The 17,366-nt window shown below is 43.4% G+C and overlaps 1 protein-coding gene across 1 annotated transcript in view; it reads right to left on the minus strand.

Moving 5' to 3' along the window:
* Positions 1 to 20: 20 nt before the first annotated feature.
* MYH15 (myosin heavy chain 15) overlaps positions 21 to 17,366 on the minus strand; it is a 157,057-nt gene continuing 139,711 nt past the window's right edge. The window contains exons 37-41 of the mRNA XM_068968346.1: positions 16,727 to 16,897; positions 14,555 to 14,659; positions 7,749 to 7,844; positions 6,767 to 6,910; positions 21 to 146 (exon numbers count right to left, since the gene is read on the minus strand). Of these exons, the coding sequence (XP_068824447.1) occupies positions 21 to 146; positions 6,767 to 6,910; positions 7,749 to 7,844; positions 14,555 to 14,659; positions 16,727 to 16,897 (642 nt within the window). The remainder of the gene's footprint in view (positions 147 to 6,766; positions 6,911 to 7,748; positions 7,845 to 14,554; positions 14,660 to 16,726; positions 16,898 to 17,366) is intronic.

The following is a 17,366-nucleotide window of genomic DNA, read 5'->3' on the forward strand; positions in this document are numbered from 1 at the left end:
CACTACTCAAGAATGATGGTTTAGTTTCTATAGTGGAAGTGTGCACAAGTGAAGTTCCAACACAAAGCACCTGGCACACTCAAAACTGGAGAAAGGGGAGCATAGAAGAGACTGCACCCCTCCGAGCTTTGCCGGAAGCCCTCAATCTAAAGGGACAAGGAGGAGGAATAGTGCCCAAAACCTGAAAGGAGAGAGTCACAGGACCAGCTGTGTTGTAAGGAAGGTGGCCTTCACATAGAGCACACAGCCAGATTAAGGTGGCCTGACACGGAAGGAGCTACGAGAAGAAACACCTGATTTTGCCCCTCCTGCCCTCTGACCTCCACCCCAGATGAAAGCAGAGGGAAGGGAAGCCCTGCAGGTAGAACCCACCCAGGTCAGCATCCCATGGCAGAGAGCAGGACGGATTCTGATTCTGGAGGAGCAGTCAGATGTCAGCAAAAACCACATTGGGGTGTGGGCCACTTAAAAAAATAAAACAGAGTGTTCCATAGTTTGTGGTCTGAAGCCTTCGGCGAGAAATGACATTCTGCCTCCTTTTCCTGTCCATCACCACCTTGGCTCTTTCCCATTGTTTATAGTTAGTAAGCATCAGGCCAACCATCTTAGAGAGCCAGGAGCTGCTGGCTTGCTTGAACTGCCTTTATCCCTGCTTTGGAGCACCTGAATTTACTGCTGTGTGAAGTATTGTGTGATGAAGTATTTCTATATTAAGGACATTTTTAATGCTGTTTGTTGGAAAAAGATATGAAGAGGGGAGTAACTAATGTGATTCTAATAACATAATCATACTCAGCTGGGGCATCCCGGGTGAATCACATGGTAAAGAATCTGCCTGCAATGAAGGAGACCTGGGTTTGATCCCTGGCTTGGTAAGATCCCCTGGAAAAGGGAATGGCAACCCACTCCAGTATGCTTACCTGGAGAATTCCATGGACAGAGGAGCCTGGCAGGCTACAGCCCATGGGGTCACAAAGAGGTGGACATGACTGAGCAACTATTTGTTGTTACTGAGGTGGGAATAAGGGAGAATTGGGGTTTGGCAAAGAGATGTCTTTTTAAGTTCTGTTTTTTTCTTGTAGAAAGGCATCCACCTACTAATCAGAACTCTAGCAGTGCTGGTACTGCAGAAGAAAATGTGGTAAGGCATTTCCTTTATCAAACTATTTATAAGAATGCTATGGTAAAAAGCTAATTGAACCTTGGACTGATTCACACATTATCTTGCAGGACTTTTACACAGAAAAAAGGCAGGAGGGGTTACAGGATAATAGAACAGGAAAAAATACACTTAGGCTCTTCCACTGTCTGTAATTAAACTGGTTCTAGTCACTTAAATAAGTGCTTGCTCATCTCATTTCCAACTGTTACTTGTAAAGATCTCAAATGGCACTATGCACCAATGTGCTTACTCTTCTGCTGGAAACACAGGGTTCCACAGAAGTGGAAGGAAAGACAGATAAAGTAGAGAAAAGCAAACTACAGTTTCTGCCCAGACTCAGACTATTGACCTTCTACACTTTTCCAGCCACTTCTAGGTTCCTTCTGAACTGATAATTCACTTACAAATTATAGCTTGCTTGTATACTTTTTTGCTGCACACCTTTTATTATTTATGACTTCCACTAATCAGGATACATAACAGCAAAGAGTGGGATAAACTTGTTTTTCTACTTGTTAAAATCTCAGGAACATCTAGCAGGGAAATTAAAATTGGTAAGATCTAACTTCATAACTACTTATAACTGTCTCATGGATCTCTGATTACAGATGCAAACAGTAGCTTACAATTGCCCCCCTCCAAAAAAACAAAACAGTACCACCATTAATACTAAAATGGTTATTCTGACATAAACAACAACTATTTTGAGTCCCTGTTTCTTGGTTCTAGGCTCTTTCAGACTATCTACCCAATACAGAAAATGAAGACAGAAGTTTATAACACAACACAAACATCTGTAATATCCTATGACCTCACCTCCCCTTTCTTCACTGTGATTCCAGCAATGGTTTGTCATGACCTGACAATTCTACCATTTCAAAAAGCTGTGATACTGTAAAGAGAATAGTCACCTTGTCTCTTCAAAAACTAAGAATCATTCTCAGGCCCCCCACCTGCATCAAGATTATAAATGCCTGGATACCAAGGATTCCAATTCAGCTTGGATAAAAGAACTCTCTCATTTATTTACATTCCTGCTGCAACCAGCCCAGGAGGCTACAGTGAAGTTTCTGCCAAGAACTCAGAAGAAACAAATCACTAAGAGATGATTCAAAATCTGATCAACTAATGATGGGTGAGCAGTAGAAGCAAAAATCATCTGAGTGAAAAGGTGAAAAACCAGGGCCAAGAAAACAAAGCAATTGATGTGCTAAAGTATTGTACTCTAGTTTTACACGAATGGTTAATATCAGCCTAATCTACTAGATTTAGTATGGTGGATCTTAGGGACCCCAAAGAGTAAGAATGTCAGTGTCTCTAAGACAACCCAAGGTGCAAAAGGCCAAGGTGCAAAAGGTCAACTCAAGAATTGACATCCCTGGGGTTGGGTTGTACTATCCAACACCAGGGTTTCATAGCTGAATGACCCCGGTTATTCAGATAATTTACTCTTTGGCTCAGTTGTCCTTTTGTTAATCAGATTTCTAATAAATTTAAATTTTCATATATCTTTTTATGCAAGGAGAGAATGGATAACTCAGTTGACTGGATAATCTGTTCTCCTTAATTTTATTATCAATGTGTGAAAAAGGAAGCCTAACTAGGGCTCTTATGACAGTCAAATTTTTAAGCCTATAGTTTATGGGAGAAAACCAACCCCAATTGTGTATTAATGCCACCTAGTCCAGTTTTCTGTATCAGCTGGACTTATTTCACAGTCTGTTTTGCACAGAGTTTTGTTGACCTCAGGTATTTGCTACAGTGTTGTGACCAGTGTTCATCACAAATTGTAGAGTACTAAGGACACACATGCGAAGAGCTGACTCACTGGCAAAGACCCTGATGCTGGGAGGGACTGGGAGCAGGAGGAGAAGGGGACGACAGAGGATAAGATGGCTGGATGGCATCGCTGACTCGATGGACATGAGTCTGAGTGAACTCCGGGAGATGGTGATGGACAGGGAGGCCTGGCGTGCTGCAGTTCATGGAGTTGCAAAGAGTCGGACACAACTGAGCGACTGAACTGAACTGACTGAAGGACACATAAAGAAAATCTTTAGAAAAGGACATAGGGCACTTGGTGAGGAGAACATGCTCAGAACTGTTCTAATCTTACTGTGATGAGGGTCACAAATTTAAATACCAAAGCCAACACATTGCGGCTGGCAGATAAGAAGGACCCTGTGTCTTTCAGCACTGCTGAGCTTAATCTTAGAGTCAGGTTGGATCGCAGAGGCAGACTGCTGAGAATGACAGATCAAGGATTTGTTATAGACGTTCAACATTGTACCACTGTGGGCAGTGGTGAAGAAGTCTGCGCCAGGCTGCCCCCTCCACATCTGGTGCTGTCCCTGAGGCCGCTGTTGGGCAGATGTGCCAGCGTCAGGAAGCAGAGCTGGACATGGAGTGAGGATGAACTGGAATTTATAAGAACAAACTGGATCCCGTGCTGTCCCTTGGAGCCTCTAGAGTCTATGCTGGGAGTGACCTGTAAGACAGGCCAGCGCCTACTGCCAAGGAGCCACAGGCCTGCCTGGCAAGGACTCTGACAGGAGCTGGGCCCATCCCAGCTAGCTCACCCTTTCAGCCTTGAGTAATATCTGCCAGCTATCACTGCACCTGGGACCATACATTGACCATACATATGAGCATAAAACAAAGCAGCTTCTCCTTCACTTCTGCCTCTCAAATCGGGTGCATTTTTCTTTTGTGACCAACTGTAATCCAGAACCACACAGAGAAGGGAATTCTAGGAAACGTACCTCCAGCTTAGCCACATTGGTACAATACAGACAGCATACCAGTTATCACTAAACTGAGCGTCTCGCGTGGGAGGGTGCTTCAGTGTTGCACCAGCATGTAGCCTACATGGATGTCAGGTAGGAGGGTTTTCCTGCATAAAGTGCCTAACTATGACTATAGGTAAATCGCTGTAGAACAGTAAGACTAGCCTGTTGTCTCCCACCATCAGTGGCTAAAAATAGACTCATGGATGTAGAAATGAGTCAACCAGAACTCCCCAGGGACCATGACATAGCTCATGTCTTCTATAAATATTACTCATTAAGATGCAATATGGACAAAGTATTTTTTTTAACATCAAAATTTAAAAGATTCTTGCATCTATTTAATCTTTCCTGTGAAATGTTTACTTACATCTGAGGATCAACAAATTCCCCATTACACTTGAAAGCAACAATACTTCCTTTTATTATTACGTTTCCTGATCACCTTGTTTAAACTACTTTTGATGTAGCATGTTTTTTAAAATGTTTCCCAAATGAGTGGATACATCAAAACAGATTTTTAAATACAAGAACAAACTAGTGGTTACCAGTAGGGAGAGGGGTACCAGGGAGGGAAAGCGGATTAAAAGGTACAAACCACCAGGTACAAAATAAATGACACAAGAATGCAGTGTGCACCATAGAGAATATAACCAGTATTTTATAGTCATTTTAACGAGTATAATCAACAAATATTGAAGCACTATGTTATTACACTTGAAACTAATGTAACATTGTAAAGCAACTATACATTAATCTAAAGGTGTATATTTCAAATGCAACTTAAGTTTCTGGTCAGAAAATAGTACCTCCTTGTACTTTTCCAGCCTCTGTCCTTTAGAAACGAGGACTGCTCATTCTTCACGGACCTGAAAAATAGAGTATCAGCATGTTCTATGAGATTCCTGTGACTTTCATCAGTGGGACATACACCCAGAACGAAGCCCAGGCCTTTCCAGTCATAAGCAGGCCTTAGCCAACTCTTCATTAGCTTCAAAGGGAGGCAGGGAATTGAGGCAATTATCTGCATGAGAGAAAGCAGACCCCAGTAATTCACCGCAAGGGCGTGCTTAGTCACTCAATTTTCTGCCCGCCTTGCATTGCCAGTAAAGGAAGCACCCTCTGGAGAAGACCCCAGAAGGGAGAGATGACATGCATCACCAATTCGCTCCCCAGACCTGATGCACAATTCTATCAGAAAACCTTTTTCCTTTGGTTTATGACAGTGGAGAGATGTTCAGGCTCTCCTTCTGTGAATGGAAAACAATTAGTCATTGCATTGCCAAGGATGATTTTCCTATTCATCTCTGGCCTCTCAGAAGCAATTTCTGCTTCACTCATTTTATTCTTTGTTGGAAATAACTGTGACAAAGTCGAAAGCATAACATCTGTTTCCGAGGCCCTCCGACCTCATGCAGCTGAGTGCAATTGTAGCATGTGCGAAGCATTTCCCTAAACAAATCCATCACAGGGGGTTGCTGGGCAGCTTCCACACAGAAGATCCTGATCCCAGGCTGTAACACTCTGCAGACTGAGGCCAGAGTTCAAACCACTTAGCTGGACCTCTCAATATAGGCCTTCTCCCTGAGACTATTTGCTCATCAATAAGAAATGTATAGAGCCTGCAAAAGTCTCATATTTTTCATACTGGGATCCAAATATATTCAATATGACCAACTTTTAGTCTCTTCTTCAAGAGATCCTTTGACCGCCTGTAATTCATTTTAAAAACTTTACTAAAAAAAGTTTACCAGTAATTCATTTTAAAAACTGAAATGGTGGTGCCTGTGCTAAGTGCTCTGTAGGCATTCTATGCAGTGTATACAACCTCTTTTAATTTGCTTCTCCTAAAGCCAGATCTCATTTAACAACTGTTTCTGGTAACAGTCTCAGTGAGGAAGCTGAGCTCACTGACATAGTATGAATGTTTCTGTCCCCCCACAAAATTCACATGTTGAATTCCTAACCCCAACCGTGATGCTATTAGGAGCTGAGGCCTTTGTGAAGGGATTAGGTCATGAGATTGAGTCCTCATGCCTGGGAGTAATGTCCTTAAGGAAAAAAGACTCCAGAGAGCTTCTTCCCTTCTTTCTACCATATGAGGTTACAGTGGGAAGAGGGTTGTCTATAAGGAAGTAGCCCTCACCTGATTCCAAATCTGCCAGCTCCATGACCCTGGACTTCACAGCCTTCAGGCCTGTGAGAAGTGTTTGCAGTTTGTAAGCTACTCCATCTCTGGTGTGACATCTCTGAACAGACTAAGATACTGGCCCTGCCAAGCCTACAGCTCCATGTTCTCTGTCACTTTCCAGGAAAATTAGGGCAGTGGCCCCTACTATTGGAACAGAATTTTCGTGGACACAGATGTAGACAGTTCCTTTCTCTGTTTTAGGGAAGAAAACCAGAAAGCAAGACTCTTGCATTTGTTCTTCATGGCCTCCACTTTAAACCTGTCCCCCTGGGATCTCCATATCAATGTGATACTTGCCCACCACAGAAGGGTTTGCCTAGAATTTCAAGCAGATCCATCTTTTCCCCTTGGACGTCTGACTGTCCTGCCCACATGAATCTAGACCCAGGAGCTCAGAACCTGCACATTATCCTAGAATTAAGCACTTGAGGAGCGTCATGCAGTGCGCACCCCACTCACATGCTTCCTTGTCTCATACTACCCAGACAAGTAGAATTGATAAACATGGGGAGATTTTATCAGAAGCTGTTTTTCAATGTTTTTAAAAGCCTCTGAAGAAACAATTTTCCATGTGATGACATAAGCCTGAAACACCAATGCTTTAAAAGTTACAGCAGAACTGAATACCTGACGCACCTTTTTCCCAAACTCTTTTGCTTTCATCTTGAGTTTAGTAACTTGAGATTCGGCTATCTCTGCTCTTTCCTTAGCTTCATTCAACTCGTGTTGCTGCTTCTTATACTTGGAAAGGTATTGACTAGCTTCTGCTTCCTATAAAAATAAAAAATGAAACAAATCCCTGAGCCTATATAATCATATTTTTTTTCTGCCCTGATGTGAGAAAGTTGAAAAATGTGAGAAAGGAATCTAAACTTCTGAGTATTGAATGAAATATCATAGTTTTGTATGATGTATATGGATTCAGACTTCCTAGCAGGCACCAGATCCATTTTATAACATTTTTTTCCCCTAGAAATTGAGAACATAGTCAGCACTTTCCACCAACAGGATGTAGTCCAGCTTTCACAGATTTGGTATGTGATAGATTAACCATAATTTGTTTTGTAATCAATTTAACATCCTATTCAGGGTAGAGGGTGTTTGTCTTTACTGTTATAAGGCTCCTCTTATAACAGGCTCCTCTGTCCACGGGATTTCCCAGGCAAGAACACTGGAGTGGATTGCCATTTCCTGCTCCAGGGGATCTTCCCCACTCAGAGTTAGAACCCACGTCTCCTGCATTGATGTTTCCTGGATTCTTTACCACTGAGCCACATGAGAAGCCCCACAGGATGATTACCCAACCAAAATTTTCTATCTCTACATGACACCATGCTCCTATTTGGCTCATACCGTGCAATGCATATGTTTGGGTGTAAGCAAAGGTCAAGGGGAGAGAGCTTTGGCTCCCTGAAGGGAAAAGTTGCACAAATTTTAACTATAGGTGATAATTCTAGCATACACATTAAAAAAAAAAAGAATGAGCAGACTGTAAGCTGAGCTGGTCCTCTCTGACAAGCTGCTTGTTTAGCTCAGGGCCACATATCTCCATTAATCAAATGTAAATGGCTAGGAAATCCATGAGGCTGCAACTGCCTCAGGTACTTACCACTGCCTCGATTTGCTGCTTGTAACTTTGTACTTTTAGCTGAAGATTATCCATCAGAGTCTGCATCCTGCTCGTATTTTTCTTATCTTCCTCTACCTGCAAAGTACAGGTTTGTATGTGAAGGTGATTTGAAGGATCCAGCAGTTTGCACTGGGTGTAGCCTCACATGAGGAAATGAGAGTAAGGAAAATTTATGAAAGACCGTATGTTGAGCCATGATTTGAAAAATGAGTTTAACTCTATTCATCCCAAGTTCCAACAAATTAATAAACACAGCTCAGAGCAATGACACAGAACTCCCAGCCTCTGTTAAAATGGAAGTTAAAGCCACTAGTTTCAATTTGGTCTTCAGCCTGCCCAGCCCAGCCAAGCCACACCTGCCTGTGGTTTCTCAGTGCCCACCTGCAGCCCCCCATCAAACCAATTCTTTCCTTGAACCTTCTAACTGACCCTTGGCTTTAGGTAATGGAACTGTTAGGGGAAGCACACTGATTGAAACCGCCCACCCTGGCCAGGCACCATAGTAACTATTTACATGAGTTGTTTTATGACAAGAGATCCTGATAAGGAATACGGAAATAATAAGCCACCACCAACCGGAAGAGTTTGGGAAAGGTCGAAAGGAGACACCGCATGTCCGTCTACTTGCCAGAATCCCTCTTGCTAACATCCATCTTGGCTGAGCGATGCGTGCGCCACCAGGAAAGACTCAGAATGATTGGCCAAAGACCACACAGAAACTAATCCCATCACCATAAAACCCAAGACTGCAAGCCACGCGGCAGAGCAGTTCTGGGTTCCCTTACCCGGGTGCCCTTTCCCAATAAAATCTCTTGCTTTGTCAGCACATGTGTCTCCTCAGACAATTCATTTCTGATTGTTAGACAAGAACCCAGTTTCAGGCCCTGGAAGGGGTCCCCCTTCTTGCAACAGAACTATAAGAAAGACTAAGTTTACTGGAATTGTGGAGTGGGCATTAGCAGAGATAGAAAAATTCCATAAGCTATGGGGACCCTGTTTTGTGTGTTCTTACTGCTTCCGTTGAAATCCAGGCTTGGGCTGGAAAAAGGAAATCCAGTGAGATAGTGTTTTTCAGCCATGCTCTGTGATGTCCTGGGTATTCTGAGGAGGAAGGAGGGAAGAGACAGACATGCAGGAAGGCTCTGCATACCAGCCCTTTACCACACCCTTGTAACTAGAGTACTTCCACTTTGGAGCTGTTGAACTGCCCTGAAGGAGAGTATTTAGACTGATGGTTGAGATGAATGATTTAACCAAGACAAACACCTACTGCTCAGACATTTTTCCTAGCTCCATCTTACTTATTCCATCAAGTATCAGCCCTTTTGGTGGCTTTCATAGTTTCTCCACTTAGCTCCCTCAGCCCCCCAAAAACAACCTTCTCTCCAACCAGGCTCATCTCCTATGCCCCTATAGTTCTCCTGCTTGTTCCCTCCTTGCTAGGTTTAATGTTTAGCCCCCAGACACAGCACAGAGGCAGCAGACAGAAATGCTCAGTTTCCTTGAAAGAGACCTATTTGCTTATCTTAGTAGCTGCGGCCCAAGGGGGCAGTCTTCTAATTTAACACACGTCTCTGGAGACCAGCGAGGCTGGTGGCACCATCTTCATACACTCTCTGCCTCACTCTAGGTTTCTGGTATCTCTTGGAAAGGAGCACATGTTTGGTGGCCCAGCTTTCATGGCTGCCACGCAGGGTACATCCCTTGCAAGCTTGGCTCTGGTGGTCAGCAGAACTTACATTCATGGGTCCTACAGGACTGCAACAGTTTTTAACCACCTCCTCCGCTCAGCTTTGGCAGAAGACAAGTGCCTGGGAAAGCCAGTGGGTGCCATCTTCACATGCCCCACATAGGCTACCAGTATCTCTGAGAAAGGAGCTTCAGCACAGGTCTGGTGTACTGACTTTTGTAGCTGATGTCCAGATGATAAATTTCTTACGCTGTCTCTGGGCTTGTGTTCAAGCAAGGGCTTGTGTTCACAAGTTCAATGAGATGATAGCAAACAGAGAAAGAGTTCTTAACTGCATAGCACGTCATTCCCTGAAAGAGGTGTATTTGCATACTTTAAAAGCCCCTGCCTAAGGGTCTGGCCTCCAGTCAGCCCTGCATCTAAGTACTGACTGAGATCTTCCCCTTTGCAATATTATAGACAGTTTTTGAACTAAGAGCCCTAAGAACAAGGGCGGCTGCTTGGACAGTCACAAAGATTTCAGAGACAACTAACAGCTAGGGTAGATTGAACAATAAACATCTTCTCTTACATGAGACTATTCATTTAAGATTGGGAGAGTTGTTTTATCTAATGGATAAACAACAACACAGAGATCAAAAGTTGAAGAAACAAAGTAAGATGCTCCAAATGAAGGAATAAGATAAAACCCCAGAAAAGGATAAAGGTAGATGATTGACCTGATAAAAGGTTCAAAATAATGGTCATGAATCTGCTCACCAAGCTCAGGAGAACGATGCATGAACAAAGTGAAAATTTCAACAAAAAGAAAATATAAAAAAGTACCAAGCAGAAATCACAGAGATAAATATCTGAACAAAAATTCCAATATAGGCATTCAACAGTAGACTAGATGAAGTAGAAGAAAGGCTCAGTGAACTTCAAGACAAGGCAGCGGAATTCATCCCATAAAAAGGGGGGGGGGGTGGGGGGGGCGGGGGAGGGGCGGGTGGGAAATGAGTAAATACAGCTTAAAAGACTTACGGAATAACATCAAGTGGACCAGCATTTGGATTACAAGGGTCTCAGAAGGAGAAGAGAGAAAGAGGCAGAAAAGTAAATTTTTAGGATACAAAATCATTATACAAAAATAAGTTGTGTTTCTGTATACTAATATAAACTATCAGAAATTAAGAAAACAATCCCATTTATAATTGCATCGAAAAGAATAAAATACTTAGGAATAAATTTAACCAAGGAGGGAAGGTGGAAAACTTGCACACTGAAAGCTATATGTGTGTGGTGGCCCAGGGGTGAAAGAGAGAGAACCAAGGAGAGTCTTGGAATGCAGGAATGGAAAAACCAGACCCTTATGGTCCTTCCCTCCCCTGTGTTGTAACTATTAATGGAAACAGTATAACTTGTCTCCCCTCCTACCCCATGCTGCTGCTGCTAAGTCGCTCCAGTCGTGTCCAACTCTGTGGGACCCCATAGATGGCAGCCCGCCTGGCTCCCCCATCCCTGGGATTCTCCAGGCAAGAATACTGCAGTGGGTTGCCATTTCCTTCTCCAATGCATGAAAGTGAAAGTGAAGTCGCTCAGTCGTGTCCGACTCTTTGTGACCCCATGAATCGCAGCACGCCAGGTCACCCTGTCCATCACCAACTCCCAGAGTTCATTCAAACTCATGTCCATCAAGTCGGTGTTTCAAGGGCCCCAATGTAAGTGAAAGTGAAAGTCACTCAGTTGTGTACGACTCTTTGCGACCCCATGGACTGTTCTGTCTATGGAAATCTCCAGGCCAGAATACTGGAGTGGGTAGCCTTTCCCTTCTCCAGGGGATCTTCCTGACCCAGGAATCAAACCACGGTCTCCTGCATTGCAGGCAGATTCTTTACCAACTGAGCTATCAAGGAAGCCCCTCAAAGGGAGGCTAGCCCTCCCACAGGGAGGAGGTATTTGCCTTCCTCTTACCCCCACCCAGTATTTGTGCCCCATCCAATCAGCAAATGAGCCGCAAGACCCCAGTCCCACTCCTTGTAGCCTGGGTATAAAAGTGGACTAAGGACCCCTGTTCAACGTCAGTTTTCCCTTGAGCTGGCCAGCTGTTCCAACAGTGTCTCCCACTCTAATAAATTTATTTCCCTCTCATTTTGTCTTATGTCTGGAAATTCTTTTCCAACCTGTGCCCAGAACACGACAGTACAGCACGGATGAGAGAAACTGAAGAAGACACAAATCGGTGGAAAGCTGTTTTGTGCTTGTGGTTTGGAAGAATTAATGTTAAAATGTCCATACTACCCTAAACAATCTACAAAGTCAATGCACTCACTATCATTTTTCACAAAAATAGAATGGAACCACAAAAGGCCCTGAGCAGTCAGAGTAATCTTGAGGAAGAAGAACAAAGCTGAAGCCATCTTGCTTTCTGATTTCAAACATATTACAAAGGTACAGTCACTGAAACAGTATATATTGGAATAAAAACGGACATGCAGATCAACTGAACAGAATAAAGAGCCCAGATATATATACATGGCCAATTAATGCAAAGGAGCTAGATATATAATGGGAAAAAGACAGCGAGTTCTTCAATAAGGTGTGTTGGGAAAACTGGGCAACCACAAGCAAAAAGGAAATTTGACCACTATCTTATACCATATGTAAACGTGAACTCAAAATGGGGATCAAAACTTGAATCTAAGACCTGAAATCATAAAACTCCTAGCAGACAACACAGAAGGTAAGTACCGTAACATTGGTCTTGATGAATTTTTTTGACACCGAAAGCAAAGGCAGTAGAAGTAAAAATAAATCCGTGAGGCTTTCTCTGCCTCAGGCTGCTTGCTCTCCCCTTTATCTTTCCCAGGTGTTGCCTCCCATAAATCTCTTATACTTCTGACTCCACCCTGTCATCTGGTTCCTGGAGAGCCCACCTGGGACCAACTTTTTTTTTTCTTATCCCTTGAAATGAAGATACTTTATCCATATTTAGATTACTAAGGATTAAATAACACCTACACACAGGTCCCTGAATATAGGAGGTAGACACATGTAAAGTAGAGCAGGTCGATAGAGGGGGGTGGTGGGGAGGAAAACTGTCTTTACCTCCTGTAAATAACATAGGTTCCTAATCCTATGTCCTGCTTTATAGCATACATTTCTAGACACTGGAGAGAGGAAAACGGGATGAATTTCTGAATGCTAGAGGGACATATGAGGGGAGATAAATTCTCAGTGAGGGACTGGCCTTAAAACTCTGGTGGATGAAGTGACACTTGGTTCCCTTTTCCAATGCAGTATGATTTTCCAAGAGGAATTTTTCCTAGGAAAGAAAAACCCTATTTATATCCTTTTCAAAATGACATTTTATAATGGCACCTATGATGTACTATCACAAAACACCCTGCCCCATGGTCCTGATGGTTATTTTGATGTTAAAGGAGAACAGATTGAATTGACTCAACATCTACCTTGAATATTTCAAAACCAGGTACTGATATCAAGGAATATGGAGGGCTCTCTAATGTCTCTTTAAAGTGACAGGGTCTAGCCTGTTATCTTGTAATAAAAGGTACTCAATAGGTGTTACCTGAGTTGATGGCAGAAAATCGTTGCATAATTGAATAGATATACTCTAAGCATTGTGCAGACACTTGGAAGAAATTAAAAAATACACTTCCATGCTAGTACAAGGGGAAGACAGATTATTGCTATAAAGAAACAAAGATAAAAGCACAATAGAATGAGACTGTATTCCTTGGGACAATGAAGAAAGTATAGCTTTAGTGGATTGTTGTATAATGAACCTGTTTACAGAAGAAAACTGTAAGAATAACCCATAGGAAAATAAAAAGAAAAAAAGCAGACATAATTAACAAGCAGCATTTTGCTTCCTCATGTGTTCTTATCCTTGCTCAAAAGAAGCACAGAATAGCACATCGTTCACGTTTCCCAGGTGTTTACTTCCTCCGCCACACATACCATGAGTGCAGTCCCCAGTGGTTTTCATTATAATACCTAGCATGGTCTAAAGAAGTGTCAGACTAATTCGCCTTAGGAAAGAACTACTTATTCAGCAAAGAACTGTACAAATAGCTCACTGCATCTTAATTAGCCCAAGATGGTGCTTCTGAAGCACTCTGCTGTCTTAACAACACCATCCTTCCTACTGCAACGAAGGAACACTTTGAGGTCTCTGACACCAACTCAGCCTCGGGGGGGCCACTATCAGGACTGGCAGATCTCGCTTGAGTGCTAAGTTGCTGTAAAGTGGGCACCTAGGGTGAGTTTGCCTTTTCACTGGAGCAAGCTATATTGTGTGGCAGAGAGAGCTAGAGAGTAACCATTGGCATCTGTATTTTAACTGAAACACACGCATCTGCTCTGTGCCAGGAAGGTGCTGGGCCCAGAGGAATGAGCAAGACATGTGCTATCGTGAGATATCTGGTTTTCTCTGTTTGAAGAAAAGGTAAGACAAGCTGGAAAATGAAAACACAAGTGAAGGAGTAGATTGCTGGCAATGCATTAGTTACTGGTAACAAGTTTGCCCACTTCTTTTCAATTATTTGCTTAGACATGAAAACAGTCAGAAAGCTGCAGGGGGCCTCTCAGCATTTGCTGTATTTCCACCTGGCACCAACACCAGATAGAGTCTTCGGTGGCTTGGAGTGTGTGAGACCAGAAAACAAGAGTGGAAACGTCCCCTGCTCCAATTTAGCTAGCGTCTCATGCAACCTGCTGGCTGAGTCGCCACCCCAGTCTCCGCCAGTCACTTCATTTACACATTGTTCTCACTCAGCCTCTCACAGGAAGGCATCTTTCCAAAAGGGCTGCAGACATTACGTGAGAAAAAACAAGGATGGTATAAATAGCTCTTCGCTTCTAATTGCAACTTGTCACTCACATTGTGCTTCCTGAGAGCTCTAAAGAGGGACCGACCCAAATCAGTAATAGCAGAGGAGCTCTGGAAGGGCAAGTGGGTGTCTCCTGCTGAGGGAGAGGAAGGATGGAGAGAGAACTAGAGGAGTCCTAGGGGGTGGTTTCAGGCTTGAAGGAGCACATCCGCCTGAGGTAGGGTGCAGCCAGGCAAGCAGGGAGCGGCTTCTCAGAGTACCTGACGGGTCAGCTCCTTGATGCACCGCTCAAGCCTGTGGGCTCCCCTCTGGGCCTCCAAGTTACGTCGGACTTCACTCTCCAGTTCAGCCTCCAGTTCACGAACCTGCAAGCAAACCATGGTCTCCGATGACAGGTGGACAGCCAGCAAGCCAGGAGGGCATTGCAGTGGCCAGCTGACACCATCACTTGGAACAGAGTGACACCATCAAGGGAAGATGTCTTTACTCTGGTTCCCGTAGTGGTGGAACAGAACAAGCTGTCTGGGAAAACTGCCTGGCCAAGTGAGCTGGTCGAACTAGGTGAGCTCATAAAAGGACTGTTTAGACTCTGAAGGATGTGAAAGGCTAATCCATGCAGAGAAGATAAGTATGTCCTCTTGGATTACAACAGTACATACACATGTGCGTATTAGAAGGTACATAAGTATATATAGAGAATAAGCTATATATAGCTCTCTTTAAGGATTCAGCCAATATACTGCCTCATCATTCTCCATGTTCAGCTGTTTCTCTAAATAAACCAGACCCTGAGTCTGTGTCACACATATGTCACCCACAGCCCTGCTAGGTGGGAGAGCTGTAGTACAGATGAGCAGCTGGCCTGTAGCCTTATAGAATTACACGATCAAGTTTAACATAGCATTCATTCAATGAATATGATGCCTCCTATGCACCAGGGATACAGCAGGGAACAAAACACAAAAACCTCTCCCCTCTATAAGCATCCATTCTAATGCATGAAACACAAAGCAAAGTAAAATATAGATTATGTTAGATGGTGATAAGTGGAATGGAGAGAAATAAAGCAGGACACGGAGTAGGCGGTTGATAAGGAAGGGTGTCTTTCACACAATTTTGCAGTCAAACCAACTAAACAAGGTCCATTCAGAAGGCCTAACTTTCATCTCTGTGTTTTCCTCCTATGCATAGTGGCTTTTATTCAGTCATTCAGTCATGTCCAACTCTTTGCAACCCCATAGACTGCAGCACGCCAGGCCTCCCTGTCCATCACCAACTCCCAGAGTTTACTCAAACTCATGTACATTGAGTTGGTGATGCCATCTAACTAGCGCATTCACTGTCATCCCCTTCTCCTCCCACCTTCAATCTTTCCCAGCATCAGGGTCTTTTCAGATGAGTCAGTTATTCACATCAGGTGGCCAAAGTATTGGAGTTTCAGCTTCAGCATCAGTCCTTCCAATGAATATTTAAGACTGATTTCCTTTAGGATGAACTGGCTGGACCTCCTTGCAGTCCAAGGGACTAGTGGCTTTTATTAGTCTTCATTTTATCCTGCCACCAATTCTTTTTGAAAATATAGGCAGATGTGTACATGTCTTCATATTTTCCCTCTTTCTTGCACAGAAGGTTATATACTCTCCACATTGCCTCTGCCTTTATTATCATTATACTACTAGGCATGAACTCCAGGACACTACAACGCTCTTCCTCACTCCTTTTTAATCAGTATGATTATACTGTCAATGTGTATTGGTATTCCATTATATAGATATATCATAAATGTGCAATAGCAATACTTTCTCAGAGGCCCTTCTGAGGCATGAAAATCCCAGTCAAATATTCTTTCTATCCTTATAGCATCTGTCACATGACCTGTAAATTGTCACTGAAATTGATTCAATAATTTAAAAAATCCTATTTTCAAGATAGGTCTTTCTAGTCTTCCTATCTTGAAGCTCCCTGAAGGCAGGTACTACATCAATTCTGTCAGTCCTCCCTATATCTGCACTAAAGTCTTTTTGGTCCTTGATTTACTTGTTTCCCTCTGCTTTCTCTGGCTGTTAGGATATGGGCATTCTCCATAGAGCAGATAGTGGGAGCAAAGGCAGGGAATCAAGACTGTGAAAGAATGTTTGGAAACAGTGGGTCCCCGAGCCATAGGGAGCCTAGTGCCAGGGCGGGTGAAGCTCGGGGAGATACATTCTACTAAGCAGGAAGGCAGGTTTCACCCACTCCAAGAAGAGTCCTGTTTAGTGGCCCAAAGTCAAGAAGAATGAATGAATATACTGAGATCTGACACTCTCAGATGACTGCAAGTGCTACAAGCCCAAGTGAAGAGGGAGGCAGGACTATCTGATGTGATATCCCAAGACATAAGGCTTTGAACTGGGAGTTGTCAAGACCCCACGATTCCACAGGCAAACTCCTACCCTGGATTCTAGTTTCTGGATTTGCTTTCTGTTCCCCATTATGGCCGTCTGCTCAGCATCATTCAACCTCTCTTGTAAGTCTTTAATGGTCTGCTCCATATTCTTTCTCATCCTTTCCAAGTGGGCATTAGTATCCTGCTCCTTCTTCAGTGCTTCTGACATGTCTGCTACCTAGAAGAGAAGTAAAGGGACCGAGGTAATCTGGCAGCCAACAGAGCTGAATATTTTTGTCCCTAGTCTTCAGTTCCTGATGTGACTAAAGGCCATGCCTCACCTCTGTACTTCATCTCTTCCCACCATGCTCTCCCTAACCTCTGTGGTCCTCGAGTTTGGTGACCATAAGGCAATCAAGATAGCAGCAGCTACTGGAGATCAGGGTGATGGGTGGTGGAAACAGACCAGAGATGAAACGCCATGTGAACATTACTACACAATATCTCTATTCAAAGAAAGATGACCAGCTGAGGGCAGAGTTTTTAACTCAGGAAAGCAACAGGACATGTCCTGTGGCAGCATGCACCAGGAAAAGTGTGGTTTGCCTAGGAGAATCTTTTTCACATCTCACTTCTGTAATTCTATGACTTGCAACTGCAAACGAGTTTAGGCTCTAGGAATCTGGCAGCAACTGATGCTCTCGGTG

The sequence above is a fragment of the Capricornis sumatraensis genome, chromosome 1, assembly GCF_032405125.1.
Source record: "Capricornis sumatraensis isolate serow.1 chromosome 1, serow.2, whole genome shotgun sequence".
NCBI classification, from domain to species: Eukaryota; Metazoa; Chordata; class Mammalia; order Artiodactyla; family Bovidae; genus Capricornis; species Capricornis sumatraensis.